Source organism: Pagrus pagrus (assembly GCF_965226575.1).
Source record: "Pagrus pagrus genome assembly, chromosome: 4".
Classification (NCBI taxonomy): Eukaryota; Metazoa; Chordata; class Actinopteri; order Spariformes; family Sparidae; genus Pagrus; species Pagrus pagrus.
This window is the reverse complement of record NC_140188.1, coordinates 7318756-7343211: the sequence shown is the minus strand read 5'-3', so window position 1 is coordinate 7343211 and position 24456 is coordinate 7318756. Positions and strand designations below refer to the sequence as shown.

At 40.0% G+C, this 24456-nt stretch overlaps 1 protein-coding gene across 1 annotated transcript in view; it reads left to right on the top strand.

Annotated features, from left to right (window-relative positions):
• The window catches only part of frem2b (FRAS1 related extracellular matrix 2b), a 57532-nt gene that overhangs the window by 10619 nt on the left and 22457 nt on the right, over positions 1-24456 (top strand). Inside the window, exons 3-6 of the mRNA XM_084351710.1 lie at positions 15210-15356; positions 19228-19458; positions 22604-22729; positions 23906-24157. Of these exons, the coding sequence (XP_084207836.1) occupies positions 15210-15356; positions 19228-19458; positions 22604-22729; positions 23906-24157 (756 nt within the window). The remainder of the gene's footprint in view (positions 1-15209; positions 15357-19227; positions 19459-22603; positions 22730-23905; positions 24158-24456) is intronic.

Genomic DNA, 24456 nt, shown 5'->3' with positions numbered 1-24456 from the left:
GTGTTTTCCATTTGACTCGTGAGACCTGTTTGGTATGTAAAGTGCGTAGAGTATGAAAATCTATCCTTCAGATTTGTAGTGGAATGGGTCTGCACAACCAGATCAAATTCCCGACTCGAACATTTTTTTCTTACATCCTAGCCCTTGAAACAGAGAGGAATGTTTCTGCTTTCCAGTTTCCAATGCAAGTCTTAAAAGCCCACCTCAGCAAGCTTGTTTTGTTTGTTATTTCTGATTCATGAAACAAGATAAGTTCAGGTCACTCTGAGTACCTCGACCTAATAAATCCTCTGAGCCATTTTCTTGCAGTAACATCTGCTGTGTAGATCTTCTGCATCTTCTATGTTATCGGTGTGTAATCGCTTGTGACACTGAGTGCATACTTGAATCCATCTCCCTTGTTTTGCCCTTCTGTCTAATCCTAGGTTAGGGGGGATTAGCTTTCTCCCCATAGCGTGCTAGAGCAAAACAAAAGTAAGGTGGAGCATGCACTTACATGCAGTTGTCAGGTTAATATGGACTGTGTGTGCTATAATATCCCCATCACAGCACAGATGATGACTCTGCACTTCTCTGTGCGTTTCAACCCTGTTATTAATGAAACTGTCTCCCCTGCACTTTACTTGGGGGGTATAACATTCCTCTGTCCTTGGGAGCTGCAGTATGAATCATATGCATAAAGTATGTTTGAGCTCCAGGAAATTACATAGCTGGGCCAGTTGTTGTTTTTAAAAGAGATTTTAAGGTGTTAAATTTTCCTCGCTGTCCATCTGTGCTGCAGCTAATAAAATATTAGGTAGTCATTTTATTGTTATGGAAAAATATTTTGTGAGGAAACATCTGGGAGTTGATTAGAGGAGCTATTCCTGGGTAACAGCTGCTTCACTTTGGGGCTGAAAAACTGAATTACAGAAAGAATTTAGGCTAATCTTTTTAGATGGAGAGTGATTTAAGTGGCTTACTGGTCCCGTATGTCCTTAGTCGCTAACTTTGAGTCGTAATTTTCTCACTGGTCTGCAGTGCAGCTATCTTTGCTATGTTTATTACCCATAAAATGCCCATTTGCTGTGTTTATTACTCTATTCAACACAAAAGGCAACGTGTATCTCCAAATTTATTTTTACTTCAACATGTGTGTGGAGAGCAGAGATGACTAAAGTAAAATAATGTGTGCTGATTGCTGCAGTGACGGAACAAGTGAAGAACCTGTGCTCATTGTCGAGGGGATGAAACATTAATTTTTAACAGACTTAAGCCAGTGTAATTCGTCTTGAAAAAAGAAAAGTGTCAATATTAATGATTGGCTCTTTTTACAAGGCAAGCAAGCAAAACAGGCTGATGAAAGGTTTCATTGTTGTATTATCAATTAGCTATTGAGTTAGCCAATTAAGGCTTTTCTGTCTTTTTCCTTGGGTGTCCTTGGCTCAAGATGTTGGGTAATTATCAGCAGATATCTCTTAGTTTTATGCCTCTTCGTCTCTATTGTAGTTTCTTTTTTTCTGTCAGATTACTGACTGAAAAAGATTACTGCTCAACAGTCCTTGTTTAGTTGGAAAAGCACCTTCTGCTTGGATGTGTCTGCTGAGACAGAAGATAGCCCTAACTGCAGTATTGCTAGAATATGATTTAGAAGAGCAACAGAAATGTCTTATATATTTTTTATCCTGCTAGTGATTGTATATCACATAAAATTTTAAAGCAGTTACAAGGAACTTGTAGCAGTATGGAGCAGTATGAGCACTATCACCTGGTGTCTAAAGATCACGATCTGGCTAGCATGTGCATTTGTTTTGAAAGTGAGTCCAAGAATGACGCAAAGTAGTTTTAATAGTATATTTATTTTTAACACAGTTGTTTGCAGGATACACAGTGAAGAGGTTATGTTTCCATTTGTGGCTGTGTAAGATCAGTAACTGTAATATGAATATGTACCGCACCACCAGACTGAGCAGCTTATTTCCTCAGGCTGTGAGACCAATCAATTCAGTACTCCGCCATAAAAATAGACAATCTTCTTGTTGATGGTCTTGTTTGCTTATGTAGGCCATATAGAGGCAACAGTATTAAACTGAGACTGTTTCATGACCAGGTAAAAGTTCCTTGTAGTACGTTAAAGTAAAACGTGGCAGAAGCTTAGATGCTGTCCCACTGAAGTGCCCTCAATTTCCCTTTGGAAAACAGAAGGGAAACCCTGTTTGATGAGTCCCTTTCTCTGCCTTAATATGCTGCCAAAGTAAGTGTGTAGAGCCAAGGTTAACAAAGCAAAGGCAAATTCCCTAAAGTATAGAAACCCCAGGCCCAGGCTTGTTCCCTGGATGATGATACGTGTCGTCATACCTGCCTTAGGATATCAGTCTAGCAGAACTGGGGTTGTTCAAGCACTTGGTTTGTAGAAAATCCTTCTTTTGTGGAAAAAGCTAGAAGGCTGAAGTTTGTGCTATCGGGTTTGAGTTGTGACAGTCAGGAGTAGCATGAACTCCTGAAAACCTGATAAATGCATGTATTTTATGCATAGCTTTCTAGCACTTGCAACAGGAGGAGGTAAAAAGTGTGAAAAATGAAATGGAAAACTGAAATGTTCAGGGAAATGAAACCGTTTTGGAATCTTTTTCACAACTATAATGGAAGCAAAATTAACATTTCAGTCTCTAATGGGAGCGCTCCATTTGTGTCTTGTTTGATATTTTGCCACAACATATCAAACGATTTAATGAGACTCTGTTTTGACAAATCTGATATTCCCAGAAAAACAGCAGGAACTCTGAGACCCAGTGATGTTACAGTCGCTGCTGTGACATTTCTCTTTTTGCAGTAGCAGAGCTTTTGTTCCATTTTGCAAAATCACTCTGGATAATGTGCTTTTGGCCCCTGAATCCCAGCAGTGGGCCGGAGCTGCTCCTCTCTGCCCTGCTGCATGATAAGCCTCTGACAGCTGGGCAAAGGCTGTACTGTCACAACTCTCTCCAGCTGAGCCTGGGTTTCAGGACTGGAGCTCGATGCAGGGTACACCTCCTTTGTGCACACTTTTTATGCACATTCACACACACAAAGCACCCACCATCTATCCATCTCGGGGCCAGCTGCCTGATCCTATAATCAGAGATGAAGCTGGCACTGCTAAAATGTTGCACTAAGATGCTGGGCATCAACTACAGTTTAATTGATAACTGCTTTGTCTTTGATTTCAAGCTGTTGCCTCTTTTGATTAGAATGCTGTGATGTAGCCCGGGAAAAACAGCAGCTTCTTTCATTTGAATATCATCAGCATTTCAGTATGCCAAGAAAATAGAGAGGCGCTGAAAATGTTACACAGTTTGAGCCAGAATCTCTTGAGAAGGTTTGCATTTTATACACTCCTTACAGAAACAGTAGGAGTGTGTTTTGAGAGTAACAGGGCTCTCATCTCATAAAAGGTATGGATGAAACCCTTTGGGGATCCTGTGTGCGGATCAAGCTCCCCCTCACCACCACCACCTCCACCTGCTTTCCTCCGTAAGTGGAGCCTGATAGACAGGATGTGAGAAGTCATCTAGCTGAGAAATGGGAGGGAGCAGTCAGAGGAGATGAAAGATGGAAGTACTCTGTTGGTCCCAGTGTTTGTGGGGGCAAGGCATCAAGCTGCTTCCTGTCGCCTGTAGCAATGGCATGAATGTGCTGTTCAGTCTCTAAACACCGCCTGTGTTGACAAGTTGCGAGGGCTCTAATGTAGTAGGTGAGCTCTGCGGGTGTGAAGCCTGTGTGAATAGAAATTATATTAATACTTCCCGTAGACCTCATTAAGCTAAGGGAAATATAGACTAATTTTTTGAGGGGGGGGGGGGGGGGTTGCCCCATGTAGCTTTGAGGAACATAAAGAACATTAAAAACATGTCAGCAACCTGGATGATGTCCAGAGTTTAGATCAACCCTTCCCCCCATGAAGAATACTGAGGAATGCCTTGGTGCCTGAAATTAACTAGACCATGTCTGGGCTTATCTTGGTCTTCCAGGACATGGGCTTGTAGTGAAGAGTTACATATTAGCAACTAAATGGTAAGAGGGAAACAAAGATAGGCCACAGGGCGCAGGTTTATTCAACTGGGCAATCTGATGCAGTGCTTACATTTAGCTCCTTAAATCCCCAAGTAATTGGCTGAAGCTATTACAATTACCACAAAATTCTTCTGTAATATTTTAAAGGTTATCAGTGGTCAATGAGTCATATGCAAGAACATTAAAGGCAGGGAACATTTAGTTCTACTGGGGCGGTGGGATACCTTTGGGAAAGTCAGCTAACAGATTTAATTTGCACTTAACTTACCTTCTAAAGAGAGTTGATTATTTCTTAAAGGGCATTCAGTGTGTGTGAGTTGAAGTGTCACAGATGGAGCTGAAGGCAACAATGCAACTTGGGCACGCCTCATGTTCATCCCTTTTGACATTTAGCTTTTGTCCTTTGGATCTAATAGTTTTCTGTGTGTGTGAAATAGAACGCATCACATCTAATTACTTTATTTCATTCCTCGGGGTCCAGGTGTTGTGCTCCTTAAACCAGGCTGTGCATCTTTGTGTTGGCTTTGAACACTCAGTGCCTTTGAATGGCAGCCTGAAATAGAGAGCAGCTTCATGAGGCTTATTTTTTTGTTGAGGTTTCCCCACACATTTTATTCAGTTCTGTGGTAATTTTCAAAGTGTTAAGTTTGTTTTTTTGTTTTTTTTATCTAACTACCTCTGTCAGTTAGCTTCAACTTGAGAGCACTGCTGCTCTTTGATGCTAACTTCAGTCAGTTAAAAATTAACATTAGCAGTACACCTACTGTGCTATCAACACTAGACCGAGTCTGAGCTGAGCTAATGAGCTTTCAATTTCAATCATTGAATTCAGAGGCAGTATCAGTGAAACCCCATGCATGCTGTATTGCCGCGACACAGCTAGCTTACTGGTAGCCTGCAGCTGCCCTTCTGGAAACGTATCCTGTCTGCACAAAGACAAACAAGTGACTGGCATGAAGGTAACTGCAAGAACAGTTCCAGATGTTTTAGAGATAATTTATTGATTTCTGTGAGAAGAGGGTTTACACCTGGGAGATTAACTGAATCGAACTAAACTGATAACATTGCCAGAGATCCTTTAGTGGAGATGATTTACTCAGGACAGATTGGAAACACCCCTTTCTTTTTAAAGTAGAATTTTAAAATGCAAATGGTAGCTGGCAAGGCATAAATCCTCACAATAGCGTAACCGTCAGTGGAAATTGTAAATCAAATCTCATTGTAACTTTAAATGGATGGTCAAATTGACTGCCTGGTTATGTATTTCTTATTTTCATCTTTACATCTTCATCTTTCATCAGATACAAGCATATTATGCATATGCATTAAAACACGGTGGTCCGACCTATCTGCGGTTTCTGCTGTGCTTATTTCATGTACCATGTTTGATATCTACCCAACAGCAACATCTCATGTCTGTGACCAGACAGTCTCCAACCTAGTGTTGGGGAAAGTGATGTTGTTAATGAGATATGAATGCATCAGATATGCGTTTTAGACAAATGAAATGAAAACACTTTGAAATAACATCAAGGAAAAGACATTTCAATTGTGTGTAAGCTAAAATTGTGATTTGTTCTATCCACAGTCAGAATTCACCCCTGCAACTACAGGAGTGTTTCTGACTTTGAACCAAAGGGTCTTTGAGATTTTTCCAACGTAAAATTCTAATTCTCCAACAAAGGCATCCAGGAGTTATTCAAATGCAGGGAAAAAAGGACCTAAAGTGTCTAAATGAAATTTTGCAAGCACCCATAGAAGTAATCTTCTTTTAACATACCTGTGCATATTTTTGAACCCTGGGTTTGTTCCATTACACAGACTAATCTTCAGTCCAATATAACAAGAAGGAGACAATAACAACACTAAATCCTGAGACATTTTCTCCCCTCTTTTCATGAATGCAGACTAGTATGCTTATCTATAACATGCAGGTTTGCACAGTTCTACTTGGAGGTTCCTTTTTACCAGACATAAACAAAAAACCAAGAGTCATTTAACACTTCTTTAGGAATTACTATTTCAGCTTTTCAGGGAGCTTTTCCCTCTTAGGCAAAAGCCTTTAACATGTGAGGATTTGTTAGTAACAACTGTGAAATGCAGCTGAAACATGTCGTTATAAATGAGACCAATGGAGGCCGGCCCTGAGAACAGCCTCGACAAACACCCCGCTCTATTAGTATGGAGCTCATGAGTCTGTGGGACTGGGATGGGGTTTTATATTCTATGGCCTCACACTGCTGCTTTCAGCAAACAGTCCACCATTATTCGGTCTGACAAGAGAGCAAACACTGCGCATTCAAGGGTCAAGAAAAAGCACGTCCCGCTCTCTTTGTCAAGTCCCTTCATCCTGCATCCTTATGTTGCTTTGTTTTCTCTCACATTTTCACACTTCCCCTTGTATCTCCTTGTTATTTCACTACCTCTGTTCTTTTCTATTCAGTCACCAGCAGCACTGGAGAGTTGAGGTACGTTTAACACATGCAGTAGTAACAATGCAAGCCTTTCAGCTCCTGGGACGGAGCCAGATTGTTGTCTCTATGAGCTCATCTCTTCAGGCAGGAAGTGTTTGACATAATCTTTGTTTTCTAAGATGAGCTCCAAAGGAGTGTAGCATCTTATTTTTTTTAAATGTATCGTTCAGAAAGGTATTGTGACATGTTTATGCTGAAATGATAGTAGATATATTTTGCAGGTTTCCCCTCATGCATCTTACTTTATCCTTTTTGGTGGGTTGCCAGAGCTACTTCAGTACAACGATTTGGCCCTGTGGCTGTCAGGACATTCATACTGTATGTAATTGACTGGTAATGAGTGAGGAATTCTTGATTTTAAATCCACAATGACCTTTACATGTGAATGCAGAGGAAAGCCCTGCAGCTGCTAATTCAGCCTTTTGTTGTTATTTCCCCTGCTATTGAGAGTTCAGGCTTTTGCTCTCTAAACCATGCAACTGACTATTAATTAAGACACTTGAGGCTGCATCCTCTTTGACAGACAGGAATGCCATTCAAGGGCAATCAAGGAATACTCTGTCTGACCTCATCGGCACAATCTAAAACATACCCCTTAGTGATAACTTTTATAACTCCTTGGATAGGTTCTCAAACTCAGTGTTGGCTAATTGATTTATTTGCTGGCTTATACAGAGATACAGGAGGATTAGACTTTTCATCGGTTTCAGGTGCAATAGTCAACCATCCGCTGCAATCCAGATAACAAAAGATGTTGAATGGTCTGAATCTGTAGTATGTAATTCTACTAAATTATTCAGATGCACCCTGTTTTTAATTTTGTGTTTTAAAATGGAGTTCTAATCTTGTTAATGATTAGTCTATAGCTTAACCAAAAACAAGGAAATACTTTCAAATAACTTGTGCCCACCCAAGTCTGACTGTTTTCCAGCCCTAATGATGTAGTCACGATCAGGGATAAGTCAAGACCTTGGGGGCTTGGCAGCACACCCTGTGCCCCTGGTTGGAAATCAGCAACCCGCGACAGAGCAGATCTTCTGCAGAGTTGTGCATCCAGAGTGGCCCTCTTGCTAATCCTTATGTGTTTGGAAATAGTCTGTTTCAACTAATATTTCCAGGCAGGCTAATAGGATTATACTTAAAAAAAAACCTAGGATGTTAGCATGTGTGTGATGCCAATTATTTTAGACACAGAGAAGTAGGGAACTAGCCAAGTATCCAAACAGCTCTCTATTGAGTTGTTTATCTGCTATCGGGTTTTTTTTTCACATACACTCATTGATTTGAATTTTCTGACAAATTAATTCTGAATGTTCCTCCAAAACTTTTGAAAAACAATCTTCCCTGCCAATGTGCTGATTTTGTGTTAAGCGTTTTCTATAACGGATGATAAATGACGTCATCTGAGGCTGGCAGTGTGTGAAGACACCAGAGCGTGAAGCAGACTCCCAGAACGGGAGTGACCTTCCCCGACACTCACATTGTACAGTATTTCCTCTGACACAATTGTCTCCTGGGCCGCAAATAAAGGAGCCCCATCTGAAATAAGAGCTCTGGGAATTCCTCACTGCCTTTCCAGTCAGGCGAGGGTGCACCCACTTTGTGACCCAGGAAGAAAGTCATGCAGCAGTTTCCACAACAACCTCATGCTGCAAACTGGAATCAAAAACAGAAAGTGTGGGAACAAAATGAAGGCTGTTGCTTTGCTTAAAAGGTTTCTCGCTGCCAATCACACTGTGGAGGACGACATTTATAAGAACACTTAAGCACATTTCTGTTTCACAGAAGGCACATTTAAATCACAAACTAATAAGTTAAGTGCTTCACCTTGAAGGACTTTCTGTGGATGTTGTTAATGGTGCAGCTTTTTGGAAAATATGCTCTGGCTCTCATGAGTTATTGAGTTTCTGTGCTCATCCATCCATCCCCAATGTGTATTGACTCTGAGCTGAAATGATTGAAGTCTATCTTAATGTCAGGTTTTGCCGCATTCTGCTGAACAAAGGGAAGAATATGTAGTTTATTTCTCCAAAGGTAAAGTGATGAAACATGACTTGAATAGCCTCCAAAGTTGTATTCTAATTTTTCACAGTTGACAAAACAAGATAGCTATTTCCCAAAGATTTTAACATATCCCCGAGCAGAGGTGTAATATATAAACACCTCTTGTTTATTGCATTATTAAACACCAACTAACCCTAACCCTAACCCCTTAACAGCTTCAGCAAATGCCTATTCATGATTTGGTCATTGAAAGACAAGAAAGTAATTCAAGCCTTTGTATTCCAAATTTAGAATATGTTGAATACTGAGAGTTAAATCACCTTTATAGTTGTGGTTCAGATGTTAATCTCAAAGAACTTTCCCTGCTGAGAGCAAAGCCTCGCTTGCTTTAAGCCCTGCATGGCTCTCTGACCCAGCACTTTTGTTCCGAAGTGCTTTTGGCCTTTCTTTCAGGCCCCTCAAATGTCGCCTCAGAGTGACCACTGTGTCAGAGTGGACAGAGAGGCGGGAGCAGCCAGAATGGACCCTGCGGAGCGGTCAAATTTACGGCAGAACAGTTCCCTGAAAGGCTGCGGCGGTAGAAAAGGGTTTAGGGCCTGTGAAATCATAACAGTTCTAAATCTTTCAAGACACGGCCAACTCGTTACTGCTGATACAAGGATTAGGGTGATTAGACCATATCTCCCTCTCTCCCTCTCTCCTCTGCCATGTGCTTTCTTTCCTTCAACAGGATTATCATATCCCTTTTCCCTTAATTGGAGAGATGAAAAGTATGCTGGTAGGGTCTGGTACATTTTGTAGCCCAGCTCAACTCATTCTATACAGTTAATGTAAGTTGTGATGATAGAAAGTGTTTACTTTCTATAACAAAAAATATGCTTCATCTTCATATTTGCTGTTGATTATTTTCTCATGTAAATGTGAGGTCATCTGGTCATTTTGTCTCTCACGTCTCGTCCTGGAAGCAGTGTGGAGCTAAAAATGTCAAACATAATCCTGCTGCCACCGCAGAATTTAAAATGAACAGGATTAAACGTCCTACTAACACCCCCCCTAGACTGCAACATTCATACTACATTACAATATTAAAGTCTAATATGCAATGCTATTGTGACAATTCTGTAGTATTAGAGCTTTTCTGCTTTTGGGGCTTAAGGTGTAAAGTTTTTGCTGGCAGTGGTGCCACAGGAAGTTTTATCAACAAACAGATGTGTTTTTATCCCCTGGAGATCTCAAATAATTACACTTGTGCAATGTGAATTTGTCAATATTTTGATTCATTGTACAGCCCTAGTTTTCAACAAAAAGTACATTATCTTAGGCTTATGTTTTGGTGAAAGGACATTTTTTAGCTTGGATGAAAGGTAGAGGGTCATGTCATCTTCTTCTTAAAATCATCAAGATTAATCCAAAGCTTTGTGGCAGTCTGGTCAGTAATTGGTGCGATTTGTCACCATGGATCAAAATGTTGATGTCAGACCATGTGACTTTCTCAAGTCTAAAAACCAGAAAGGTAATTATTGTAAACAATGACTTTCTCCTGTTAGCTTAAGAAAAATAATCACTATTTTATAAAGATTCAGGGGCTTTTATAAAATGCGTATTCATTATGAGTGATTCAGCTCAAACAAGGCACTTACAGTAAATCTCCTTCATGAGACTTTGTGGCTCCCAGTGCAGGTGCAAGAACTCCCTACCCAGCATTTTGTTACCTTCACGATTAGATATTTGTGTGCTCGTAAAACAAATTAAGTATGGGAAAATAAAGTGCTCATTTACGCTTGATGTAGGGTTTCCATTTCCAAATTGTGCTCCTACATATGAATCAAAATTTTACCATTTGTAGTATGATTTAGTATGAAGCTCATTCAGTGAATAAACTGCCACTTCAATAACATCTTCATAATAACATCTTATATTGGCATTCCCCTAACTTTAAAGCGCCCCCCTTTTAAGAAAAGAGTTAAATTAAGGTAATTTTATTTGATAATGCAGCCTTATGCTAAAGTCTTTTAAATTATTTTTTCCCTCATTAACACTTAATACCCCATAATGATTAAGCCAAAAAAGGATTTTTCCAAATGTATGAAAAAATGAAGCTGAAATATTATATGAACATAAGTATTCAGAACCTTAACTGAATACTGAGTTGAAGCAGCTTTGGCAGCACGTACAGCCTCGAGCCTTCTTGGGTAGAAAAGCTTTGAACACCTGGATTTGGGGATTTTCGGCCATTCTTCCCTGCAGATCCTCTCAGGGCTGTGTCAGGTTGGATGGAGACTGTTGGTGGACAGCCATTTTCATTTCTCTCCATACAGATGTTAATTTGCTTTCAAGTCAAGGCCCTAGCTGGGCCACTCAATTAAAAGGAGTCGTTCCTAAGTTATCCCTGAAGTTAAAGTACAGTACAGTATTGGTCCTAAAACTACCAGGTGTCCAGTTTCCTTCAACTGCAGCTTTACGAGATGTACTAATGATAGAAGGGGGGTTATACTTAACCAGTATTCAGATTTAATGCCTTCATTATGAAATAATAACATGGTCAAATAAGAAGCTCCTCTGGCTTTATCTCTCTGTGTGGTCTGTTGAATGGATTCCTTGTGAATCACAGTTGTCCATCTATCTCTCTTGTATGTCGCTTGACGTTTCAATGCTACAGTAGATTACAATTACTGCAGATCATGGAGACTGTTGGCACACAAAGTCCATTTGCAGTATATGATCATTAAGTATTTTTAGATGTATTGTATCAATTGAACAGGATTCACAGACTAGTCCCAATTTATCCTCCCTAATCAGTGTGGTGCTGGCTCTGTGGGCAAAAGGCCGCCTGTCTGTCTGCCTGGCTGAATGAACAGACGAGGGTCCACAGGGCATCGTGGCCCCACGATGCTTGACGGTGACCAAATAAGGGCTGTCTGCAACATGTATGCAGGGAGGAGACAGGGGCACTAAGTTGGCACAGTCCAGTCTCTCACATTCTTTGGCCTCTCTCAAAAGGCTTCTGTCCCTCAACACACATCCTCTATGTGAGTGGACAGGACTTGTGTATAGAAGTGCAACTACATGAACTGTACAAGGGGTTTTGTGAAAAGGTTCATGCACAAGGCTGTTAATGATCAAGTGGTTAAAAGAGCAGAGGTTGACAGTTTATTGACCCTGTTATTTAGAGAGACGGAGAGCTAAACAACTTACTTTAAATCAAAAAGACAGATTGTAAGCAGACGGTCAAATAATCAATGAAGGAATGAATATAATTTTCTAGGATCCCTGCTAAAACCACATGAGTTCTGATTTTAATGAGAATATGGATATTAAGCAGAAATACACTCACGTTCTTGTATCTGTTATGAGCAGCCTTTATGATGAATTCCACTACATATGATGTATGTTTCTGCTCTGACCAGCACAGCAGTGCAAAGATATCGATATTGTGCACTAAATTCTGTCTCAGTGCTGTGAGTGCTGGGTAAAGATTAACTCTGGTGTTTTCCTTGGGGCCTCTTTGAAGTGGACTTACTCAAACCTCTGCTTATCTTAATTAGAAAGAAATCTGGAGGAGTGAAGTGGTCCTCTGGAAACGAGCACCTCCACTCCCCAACTCCCTGAAGGCCACACTGCAGCTTTACCAGGATTTTATGGCCTCTTAAACTCAGTGTTTTCTTGTGTCATGGTGTTGCATGTAGTATAAACTATGAACAGACATTCATTTTTCTAAAGTTTCAATGCGCTGCTTGCTGATTTATCCTCCTCCTCACATCTTGCTGGGTTGGAAGAATGAATAATTGATAGAGCCACTTCATGTGTCTGAATGCTGTTGAAGGCAAACAGGTGTTAAACGTGATTCATCCAGAGAGAGAGTGTTCCTTTTTGAGGCTAAGCTTGATGTGTAGGCTATTTCTTCAGTGTCATGTAGATAATTATGCAAAACATGTCACCATTTAATGTTGACATGTATGAAGTAACTAGGGAAAATCCTACCAATAAATGCTTCTAAAATGTCGCTGTGTGTCGAGTGTTTGGTTATACAGCGATGATGCATTTCATTTTAATTCTCCATTTTCGAGAATTATCCTCGAGATCAAGAGTGTCAGCCGTGGTATAACTATTACAAAGTCTGTGCCAACATGTGAAGTCAGATGAATAGTCGTGACCTTTTGTTTCCATTACCTCAGTGGAGGACGGGCTCCTTCACGACTCAGAGATCACACATGAAGTGTTTACTGGTGGCATGCGTGCCATGCTGCTGGCTGTAATCCAAACGGAGTAGGGAGGTCCTGTCATACACAGGTCGCCTGTCTGCTAGAGAAGGATGTGGAACACACAGGAAGCAAAATCCTACGCTGTGGTAGACCTCAAGAATGTATGAGGCGTATAATGTATTACTTCAGACATTTTCAAGTCTAAACCTCTATACCATATCATACAATACAATAGTGAGTCAGCCTTTACATTTGGAACATTTGTGCATCAAAGAGTTTTTTGTACCCTAAAAGGGTTTTTTTTGCACATCATTTACAGTTTTATATTGAATTGTTTGTCTTATTGCTGGCTTTCTGAAAGTGTAACACATCATGCTTGTTTCTGATTTCATTCCACCAAACTTGACTTACCAAACTCCTTTCCCCCCTACTTGTCATTTATTCAGAGCACCTCCCTTATGAGTTTTTTTTCATGCAGTGATGCAAAATTTAGCATAACACAAAATACTCAGGAATATTTTCCACATTATGTTTATTACATTACCATAGTAATAGCACCTTATTTGGGATTAACAGAGGAGACGGCTGTGAACATGAACAGTGGCAGTGACTGATGGCTGAGCAGAACAACTTAAGGACACCGACAATAAAATATAGAAATTTAAGAAAAAAGCTGCTTGTTAGAAGTTTAACAAACAAATTCAAAACATAATTTAGTGGATTAGAAATTTGAAGGAAATGCTGGGACAAATTCTCCTCATGTCATGAACTGTGAAGAAAACAGTTTTTTTCTGCTTTGAGTCATAATAAGGTGAGGGACTCATAATGTTTTTGCGCACGAGTGTGTTGAAATGGTGTCAAGTAAAAAAAAAAAATTGCCTCTTTTCACTGAGATAAAGAACTTCTGTGTTCATGAGAATTTCACGACATGTATGCGACTAAATGATTCAAATGTTTTGTTAATTTTGCAGGAGAGAGAAAATAGAGCAGCTTCTCTTTACAGTTTCTGCAGCTTTATGTCCCAATTACAGCTCCATGTTGACATAACTGAGTCCGTCTGAAGTTCACTCTGAACTGAATCTTTAAGCTCGAGCCACATCAGCATCTGTCTTCTCTATTCTTCCAGCATTTTTGATGAAGTCCATTAGTGCTGCTAACCACAACTGCAAAGATAAATTAGGGAAAGTCATGTTTCTTTCGCTTCGCACTGAATTCTTAGACTTCAAAACTTCGAGTCATCTATCTGCTGGAAAACATCAAAGCACCTCCGTGTGCTCATTATGGATTAAAGAACTTTATTCAACTAAATGATTTAAATGAGTTGTTGGTTTTGTATGAGACGTGGGGGAAAAGAACACTCTGTGCTCCCCGTCGTCTTTGTGCGTCACACTTTGTCCTTTTTCCAAGTTACGGTTCTGTGTTGTCAAAAAGAATCGATGTCAGGAGCGTTAAGACCCTTTTTTACTCTGTGTGAGGAAATATGAACACTATTAGACTGACAGGAAAAGCTCTGAACAGGTGCAGAGAATGTTTCAGATGTGCGCACACAGTCACTCACACACAAACTCGTAAATGCATGCACCCTCACACATAATAAAAGACCCAGGGTGAATGTGTATAGGTCTCACTGTGCCCATGGAGAAAGGAAGTGGACACAGTGGAGCGGTCAGCTGGACGTAACAGATTTACCGACCATAACAGCCGGGGTGGGGCAGGGTAGAGACTCTCAATCGTGCCTAACACAAACAACAGCAATGTCCTTACACCCTCTCGGCTGTTTCACTTTTATTCCACCACTTTCAGAAGTGCCAGATGTTTAGTGGCTCAGTCGTCTGTATCTCACCATCCTCGTCCAGTACTGCAGCAGGAAGCAGCTCTCACTGAGGATGAATGCAGCTGATTTTTCAGGAATCAGTGGATTATTATTTAGTCTGCTAGTCAGTGCTCTAGAAACTGTGTGATGTGGTTTCTATATATATATTTGTTTTTTTGTCAGAGTTTGTGTACCTGTGTGTGTTTGATGCCGGTATCTGCGGCTCTGCTTTGAGTCTTTATGGTCAAATGGTAGCAGCGATGCCCTCCAGGACTGTAGTCATGGCCTTTGAATCCAACTTCAAAAGGCAAGGATAAAAAAACCCAGTTCAGACAGGAAACAGACACCTTTTATCTTAATTAGAATTGAAGCAATTAGACGGCACAAATTCCATTCCTTTTGCATAAGGGCCATACACTCCTCTTACCACCCACTGAGTGCTAGCTAGAAGACTCAAAGTCAAGTCCTAAAGGTATCCAAGAAGTCATTCTAATAAGGGGCATGGAAAACTCCTGTGCCACCCCAGAAATAAATAGTTATGATAATTTCCAAAACATGTTTTGGATTATTAATTCCCAGTTCAGATGTTTGACTTTTGTGTTTTCCCTTGCTGTGTGATGAGCTCCTGGGAGCTGTTATACTTCTTTTTTCTTTAACTAATGTATAAACTCGATTTGCTTGCAGGAGGCAACAGACTGAAGAATCAGCAGTTCCGTCTGAACTGGGCTTGGATCTCTTTAGAGAAGCAACACTACGTGGTGGATGAAGAGGTCAAGTTCCTGGAGGTGTTGCTGAAACGTCGGGGCTACCTGGGGGAGACCTCCTTCGTCAGTAAGCAGACACCATCTCTACGTTTATCGAGATACTTTTAATAATAACTCCATCCAAGGCTGCAGAAAATATCCATCATTATTACTCAAAGTTACTTGAAAGTACTGAGAGCATGTAGCATTATAAAAAATATAATTTATCAGATTGTATTGAATCTGCTGATTATTTCCGGGTATCCTGAAAGCTAAAATTCAAACAGACAAAGAAACAAATACATGTGATGAAAAACATACACTCCTTGTCAGAATATTGCTTCAGCTATTTATAGTCTTTTTTTGAACTTTTTAACACCTACATAAAGGAGAGTGCCAGAGGCCAACGTATTGACAGACACAACTACACACACACACACACACACACACACACAAACTTTGATATACTTAAGCACAACCCTATGGCTGGCCTAGACGCCCTTTGGGGTCACACAGGTCGTGACCTTTCACCTGTCTCCTCCGGCCCGTATTTACGTTCCAGTCACACAATAGCACAGGACAATCCCAAGTGACTGCATGTGCACATGAGAAAGGTCACCCAAAGTTGGTGGTAATGGAAAGGCGCCACTCCAAATGTTAGTCGAGGCAATTTGCTGGCTGGAACTAAACGGACAATAACTGTTAAAAAAACAAGCTGCTGTAAGGATTTATGAGAGGTAGGAATTCTTACTGCTGGCAACATTCGTCTTTTTTAGTGTTGCCATTTATACGGTCCATAAAAATGAGGTGTGATTAAATTGACCTGATGATAAAGGTCACATCCAGTGGGATCATTTACTGTACTGTCGTCGTATCTTTGAATACCCCAGGGTGTCAGACTAATGAAACATCTCTGAGGCGATATGCAAATGTTAGTGACCTTTATAGTCCCTCAAACTGCACAATATATCTACTCTACCTCAGAGACTTGGTGAAATAAAAAGAATATATATATTAAAACAGATTATTATACACAGTACAGATATACAGGTGGAGATACTCGATAATATTTTTCACAGTAACAAGTAAAAAACAGTGAAAACAAGAATACACTTATATTATGTTGTTCATGTTGATAAGGAACAAGAACAAAGGAAACAGAAAATAAAAAATAAACTGAAACGCCTGTTTGATGACCGCACAGTGATCTCTTTGCAAATGAATGGTACCAAACACCAAAATGATATATCTTTAGAGGGAGTTTGTGCAAACAATCAAATAATTGTCCCTTGTTTACATTTTCTGGAGCATTGCTACTGTTTAATTAATGGTTGCATTATGAATTAAAGAAGTGCTAATTTGAACTTTGGATGCACTCTGTGTTCACTGCCCAGAAAAAAACAAAAACATTTGCATCCTATGATGTCCGAGTGTTGTGTGCTTTCAAGTCCAAACCATAGTTTTTCATAAGCACTTTTCTTATGATTGAGGCAACATGAAGGGGATTGATAATGGATGAGGGGGAATGATTTACCTCTCCATGCTGCCGCTGGAAACACACAAAAGAAGCTGTAATTTAAATTTTCAGGACGCAGTCGGAACCATTTTGCTTTACAATGCCCTCAAAGTAGGAATAGCAATAAAGTTTCTTTTTCTGAATGCATATCTGGTGAAACCTTTTATGTTTCTTCATTTCTCATTCCACTAAGTGAGTACATGTTTACCTCCCCAGGCAGTGATTCTTTGATCATAAACCACTCTGTTCTTTTTTCAGTCTTATCAAATATCCGTGAAAGTTTTTATTTTACAATTTATAGCCAGGAATTCTATCTTAAAGATTGAACAGAAAGTGTTTTGAATGTGCTATTACATTAATGAGTATTTGTAATTCGCATGTCAAACCCTTTACCCTTTTTCTGCCGCGCTCAGGCTGTAACATGAGTATATTTAAATATTCAGAAAGCAATACAGTGGCATGGCAGGCTTTAATAATTAAACTACAAGGAACTTGTACCACAAGGAACTTTTAACTGGTTATGAAACAGTCATAAGCAAACGAGACCATCAGAAGATCAGCTATGTCTACATATTTTATACGGTTAATATGGTCATTCTTAATGTCTGTCACTGGGTTGGATTTTGACTTATCTGGGTCGGAAAAGTCATACTGTAAAATTTGAACTAGTTGTATGGCAGGGTGCTGCGTTTAAAGTAAATGCATTGTGTCTTTTTTTTCACTGTCTTCCAAAACAAATGCAAGCATTAGACAGACCAAAATAAGAGGCGGTGGTGCTCATATTGCTTATTTATGCAGAATTTGCCCACCAGTTAACAACTGCCAACCATTATCCTGCCTCAGTGAGGCCCTGGCCAAAATACACAACTCAGATCGTTGTGTTGTTCACACTATAGAACTTTCTGTTGCCGGTGATCTGTCCCCACTTTCCTGGATCACATTTTTGAACAATTGAGACATACTGACTGTAGCACACGGGGGCACGCCAATCTGCCTCTGTTCTGAGGCTTTTTGTTGCGATCTCCAAAAATCGCGGCGACGACAAGATCATGGCTAAAATTCTGTAGTGTCAACTTGGCATAAGGTGGGATAATTTCATGGTTAAATAAAAACAACCAAAAAAAACAAGAATATTTTTTTTTTTCTTAAAGTGAACATTTGAGTTTCCTTCTTCTGCTGCTTTGAGGACAGGAGAGCAAAGGCAGCAGAGTATTTTGATTAACCAGCATAAACAGGCCACCAGAGCAGCCTGACAGTTCAAGCCACCCATCTGCCTCTGAGCTCCGATGAGATAGTGACTGATCCCAGGCCAGTGCCTTTCATGAAGACTGGGGATATCTCTCTTTTCCCAGCCCCGCCTGAGTGAACACTGATCAGAGGAGCCCACTCGTGTTCTACTGCTTCACTGGTCAATATGCACAGTGCAGGTGGCACCAGTTTGGAGGCTGCAGATAGCCCACCTGCCGCGAAGTCTCACAGTGACTGCTGTGATCCTGGCCATCCAATCCCGACATTGTGCAGGAGATAGAGTTAGCTATCCTCTCCTAGCTACTCTTTGAAGACTGCTGATTTTTCAAGCTCCATTGAGCTTGACCATTTTATCTCAGCACATATGTGCAGAAGCCTTTTCCTTCTGTCTGTACTTGCATATCAAAGCCCACTTTTCATTCCCATCAAAGAACAGAATGGTAATTTTCTTAAAAACCCAAACTCATGCATTTTTCTATCTAGGGTCTTTTGAAGATCTTTTCTGTTGTCCTGATGCGGTATTTCAGTTTCTCTCCTCTCTTTCTTCTTCCCTCAGTTGTGAACAAACAGATTTTTTTTTTTTTTTAGTTCCTGTTTCTGCAGTGCTCCATTTATCCAGTAATTTCTTGTTTTCTACATTTGCGGATTGCCTTCGGGTGTGCAGCCACGTTTATTCTATTTACTGCCAGACCCCTGCTGTGAATTGTGTGGCCAGTTAGCAAAGACAATGGTGAGGCTGTGTGCCCCTGCTCAACAGGAATCCTGCAAGTGTCACAGCTATAGTGACTGTGAGCCCCCATCAAACAGTTCACACGCTGAAGGTCAGACAATGCAAGTTAGGCTTCAACCACTGCTGCTGCAACCAGGCTGACATTAGGGATAATTGGCTTTATTCCCACCATGGCCATTTGAAACACCGGGGGTGTTAATCTGCACCCAGAAGATGGCCAGATAGTATCAGGCTAGACCAACTGGGCCGTGACATTTTCCTGGTTTTATAGGAGATGAAAAACAGTAGTTTAATTGTATTTTATTTACTGACAAAAAGATATCATGGTTCACAGAACACTCATACACTGATTATTAAAAGGTAGATACGAAAAAAAAGTATTTACTGGATGTGTAGTATTAACTCAAGTTTTGCAGATGTTACCTGATTATGATAATAAACCATTTCTTCCATGTGCTTCTAAAGGTATTGGCACGAAGGATGGCACTGCAGAAAGGGATAAAGACTTCCGGGGAAAATCTCAGAAACAGGTGCAGTTCAACCCCGGCCAGACAACAGCCACCTGGAAGGTCCGAATCTTGTCAGACAGCGAGTATGAAGTGTCAGAGAACTTCCAGATCATTCTGTCTGAGCCGGTGATGGCGGCCCTTGAATTCCCAGAGTTTGCTGCCGTGGAGATCCTGGACCCTGATGACGGTCAGTAATAATTTCACTTTCAAGGATCTAATTTAAATTCAAATGTTTACATTTCATTATCTTGTTTAAAGTGGGTATACAGTAAGTTTTAGTGATATTGAAGATATGATGTGTAACATTTCCACATTAAAACATATAAAAACAAATAGACCTTTGTTGAGTTGTGTACTTACGTTATCCTAAAAGTTTTGGTTTTAGGTCACCACCGTTTGGTCACCTGTTGCTTTAACTTACAAGTAAATGCCAAATGATACATCAGAGAGTGAGAAAGGAAGTCAGTGAACATGACTAAACATAACATACAACTTAAATACAGTGCATCGTTTGTGAACATGATTTCTGTCCGAGTCACATCAGATAGATTTTCATCAGTAATGGCTGATGAGTAATAATGACGACACCTCCCAAAATCCCATGCTACTTCATGACATCATCAAACTATGTCTGTCATTTTTATTGTTTTGATTGAGAGTCTACTAGTGGCAGAAAAAACATGCTGTGCAATGTATAGGTTTTATGACAATTAGCAATGCAGCACACTCCGGTCTTACAAGTGGAGCTGCAATAGAGTTTGACAGAAGAACATTTTTCAGCTATTAAAATATAATTGAACATTTGATGTCAGGTGTGTTTGTTCGACGTTTTGCACCGGTGTGTCACCATCATACAGAAGAAATCCATCATAAAATAGACAAAGATGTTGGTAATATTTTGAATAAAGGGCGCAGCCTCAACGATCGGCACTCCCACAGTAAACTAGTTGGCTACTTTGAGCGCTAGTAACAAATATCATAGTACATGTAATGAAAGGGTAATAAGGCAGTACACCTTTAGGGGAAATAAGTAAACCAAAACAAACAGGTCTGTAACATAGGCTACACCTCACCCAGTGCATGAATTTCTCAAATTAGTTAAAGAGTACCTAATTGTGGATCTTCTTCTAGCAGCAGAGATCTTAGTTCAGGTCCAGTAATTCATTCGCCCTCATCCCAGCTTTATTCATTTTTGGGGAAATGCTTCTGTCCATCTGCCTCATGGCATAAGATCACATTATATCATAAATACAAACTCAATTCACATGAAGACTGAAACCTGGCAGGAACTAATAACATCTTTAACCCAACTTGATTATGAAAATAGCTACATGATGAGTTAAAAGCAAACCATGTTTATGGGCAGTATTTTTATTCCACAAGTGTAGATAAACAAGGTCGAAAGGATATGGAGATATGCTGACCTCCCTCGAATGTGAAATGAGCGCTACAGGAACAGATGAACAGTGTTTGAGATAACAGCTTGACTGTAATGGAGCTGAGATGGAGAGCTGCATAATATAAATATTGATAATGCTTCTCCTCATCCCATAGGGCTTCACTGGGTGAAAAGTAGGAATGTTGCTGTCAACAGTTTATGTTAATTAACATGTTCAGTTGGAACTTTGTTTCACAGACCATCAGCCTCTGGAGGGCAATCAAAAACACTGGCAGCTATCTCTCTGCAAGATGAGAAAATGAATTTTTATTTATTTTTGTCTTCACACAGCCATATGTCTATTAACATATCATTATACTGTTTGTAGTTTCGAAAGTTTTATTTTATTTTGGCCTCTCAAGGTCGAATACACTTTGAAGGCTCATAAAAATGTATTTTTTTGTGCGTGTCTTTTCACTAAGAGCAGAAAAATGGAATAGCCTAGAGGCTGCCACCCTGAAACTGTGAGAAATAAATGATTTCACACAAGACAGACTTACATGGCCCAGACTGTAAACAGCTGAGCATTAGAAATAAAAGTGAAGAGTGGCCACATCAGCCTACGCCTACGTGTTTCCATGGTCTCCAGGACGGGAGAGGAAAGGTCGAGTTCTGTTGACATACCAACACTTCGTTAATACGGGTGATGCTCACTGAGAAGCATACAAGACTTCTGTCTGAGCTCTGTGGCTGAAATGTTGCAAACTCATTACCTTCCTGATTGCAGCTCAGAGAAGGAGGGAGACAAAGAGATGGAGAGCTGCCAAAAAAACTGAAAAAACTATTTGTTTAACGTGTCCCTGCTTGCAAACATAATTAACAAACCTTTTTATTCTAGCCAATTCTTGTGGGCAACTACAGTCCAATAACCAAAATAAATGTTGGCAAGTAAGTTTCGGCAAACCATGGACATGTTGAAACTTTACTTTTCTTTAGGCTAAATTTTCAATTTTATGTTGTGACAACGCTGTGCTTATGGTCTGTCTAGGTTAAGGAACTAAAACCACTCACTAAGGGCAAGAGAAGATCATGTTTTGGCTTACCTGGTTCTTTCTCCACAAACGCAGCTGGAAAAAACCCTGACGTCTCATTAAATGCATCCGGTGCCTTCATGCTTACAAGCGTTGAAACGCCACCTTGAATAGTGGTGTCTCGCTTAGCAGCCATTTTGGCTAGCTCAAACGTTGCCACCACCAACTCCTCCAATTAAATGACCTTAAAAGTTAGCTCATACTGTCTGATACATGTGAAACTTACAAATTTGATCACTTTATTCTGGTGACTTTGCTGGCAACCAACAATAGACTCCTTTAATGAAATCAAATATTTAAGACGTTGAATTGTACACATTGTTTTCAATTCACTAAATGATTCTGTATTGTTTTTTTTAAACATCTTAAAGATCACATGTTCCAAATCCATCTATTTCACTTACCGGGTCAATAACCACAGCTGTCTCTACGTGATATTCTGTGTACCAGTGTAAGCCAACTCTAGGTTGGAATATTTCCTGCAGATGAATAAACAGGAGATGGAGGGTTTTGATTAAACATGATTGAAGCACCATCAGCGGAGCTGTAAATGAGAGCTGTCATTGGTCCCGGTGTGTAAGCTGCAAGCCTGTGGTTTAAAGGCTTTTGATGCAAATAATGTCACATATGATTTGATGTTCTGAGGCTCTTGCCTTTTCTTCATCTCCTATCAGTCAATTCAATTCACTTGACATTTAATTTATCACGTTAAATTTGCCAGAGAACAGATCACACATGAGCTACTTTCTTGTACAAAGAGCCAGATAAGATTTAACATAAAGGTATTTAACTCAGATGATATGAACACACTATTTCAAAAATAATGAACTGATGTGTTGAATTTTGATTTTTCTCACATACAGAGTCGACAGTCTTCATACCCTCAGCTGTGTACAACATAGAGGAGGACATTGGTGAGCTGCTTATCCCAATACACAGGAGTGGAGATGTCAGTCAGGAGCTCATGGTCATCTGCTACACCCAGCAAGGTAACACAAGAAAGTAGCGAACTGTATTTTCATGAAAAGATGTGGTGATTAACGTGAAAATGAGCAACAAGCCTTAATACTCGCTACTCGTCTTGATCACTTCTTGAAATTAGATGTGGATTGAGGCTGAAGTACTATAACTGGCATCTGTTAAGGCCAGCATGTTTTGAAGTAGCAGATGGTGAAGGTTGCCATGTCGATAATAACTCACTACTAATGATTTTTGCAACAGTTTTGTCATTTTGACTTTAACAGCCTAATTCCATTCATTCATTTGTACATTTCTTGCCTATCATATCAACATTTCTTCAATATGTATCACAAATGAAAATGTTGTAATTTTCAATGTTATGTTGTGACAACGCTGTACTTTAGGTTTAGTTTAGGCATGAAAACCACTTGGTTAGGGTTAGGATAAGATCATGATTTGGCTAAAAATACCTGGTTTTGTAGACACAAAGATGGCAGCAAAACGTCCCAACATCTTGGTCCCTCCACCACCATCCCCTCCTCCACCTGACATGACCACAAAATCACTGCATATACATGTAATATGAACATGATATATGTATTGCTGAGATGTTGACATTATAAATATAAAACACACCAATTTAGAGGCTCTGTGGTTTGCAAAAAAACGTAATGACAGCTTTTTATTCAGGCGACTGGGCTGTTCATTCTTGCACATAAATGTAGGTGCAAAGTGACAGTTAATCAGTGTACCAGAGAAAAAAAGAAACCCACAAGCTGGTCTGTCTTTCGTCACTGACTCGATGGCAGCTGTTCACTTGTCACATGCTGTAATCTTTAAAAATGGAAGAGGAAGTGCAAAGAAAATGACTGATAAAGATCCACGTTAGATCAAAAGAGTGAAGGTTTTTTCTTTACTGTTAAAGCAGGCTTGTTGTAATTCGAGAAAGAGATTAAGTTGTTTGGCTCAAATGATGATGTGTATATACATTAGGCAATAGTCAGTGAATAACTAGGTTAAGACATATTTTCTAGGCATATCCTCCTAAGGTAGTATTAATGAAAACATTGACCATGGAGAAACAATTTCAGAGTAAGATGAAATCATATTTGTATATTGATTTTGATGTCAAAGAGTAGACTGTGTTGATGCAGAGTTTGGATCGTTAACTTTGCGTTCTGTAATTCTATTTTCTGCCCACTCAGTTTCAGCCACAGGCACCATCCCCACCACAGTGCTGTCCTACTCTGATTACATCTCCAGGTCTGAGGACCATCACAGCATCCTGCGCTTTGACAAGGGAGAGGTTGAGAAATCCTGCCGGGTTGTGATCATCGATGACTCTCTGTATGAAGATGAGGAAAGTTTCAATGTCACCCTCAGCATGCCCATGGGGGGCCGTCTGGGCTCAGAGTTCCCCACAGCTAGAATCACAATCATTCCTGATATGGAAGACGGTAAGATGACATTTCACCGATCATAAGTGTGAAATGTTAATGCAGTACAGTGTCGGGTAGTCTCTGCAGGGACAAGACAGCAAAGGGCTTTGATTATTAAAACCCTTTGTGGCATTTAGAGAGTTTTTTCTGTGCTTTTTCCTTTGACTTTTAAAGATTTTCCATTTTGATGAAAGCCCCAAGACAAGCAGAGTGAATCTGTTTCTTGGCTAAAGGGGCTTTTGTTTATTTCATATAGGTAATGCAATAGCACATTTGAGAATAGCTGAAAATAAGTCCTGAAAAACCATTGTGATTGC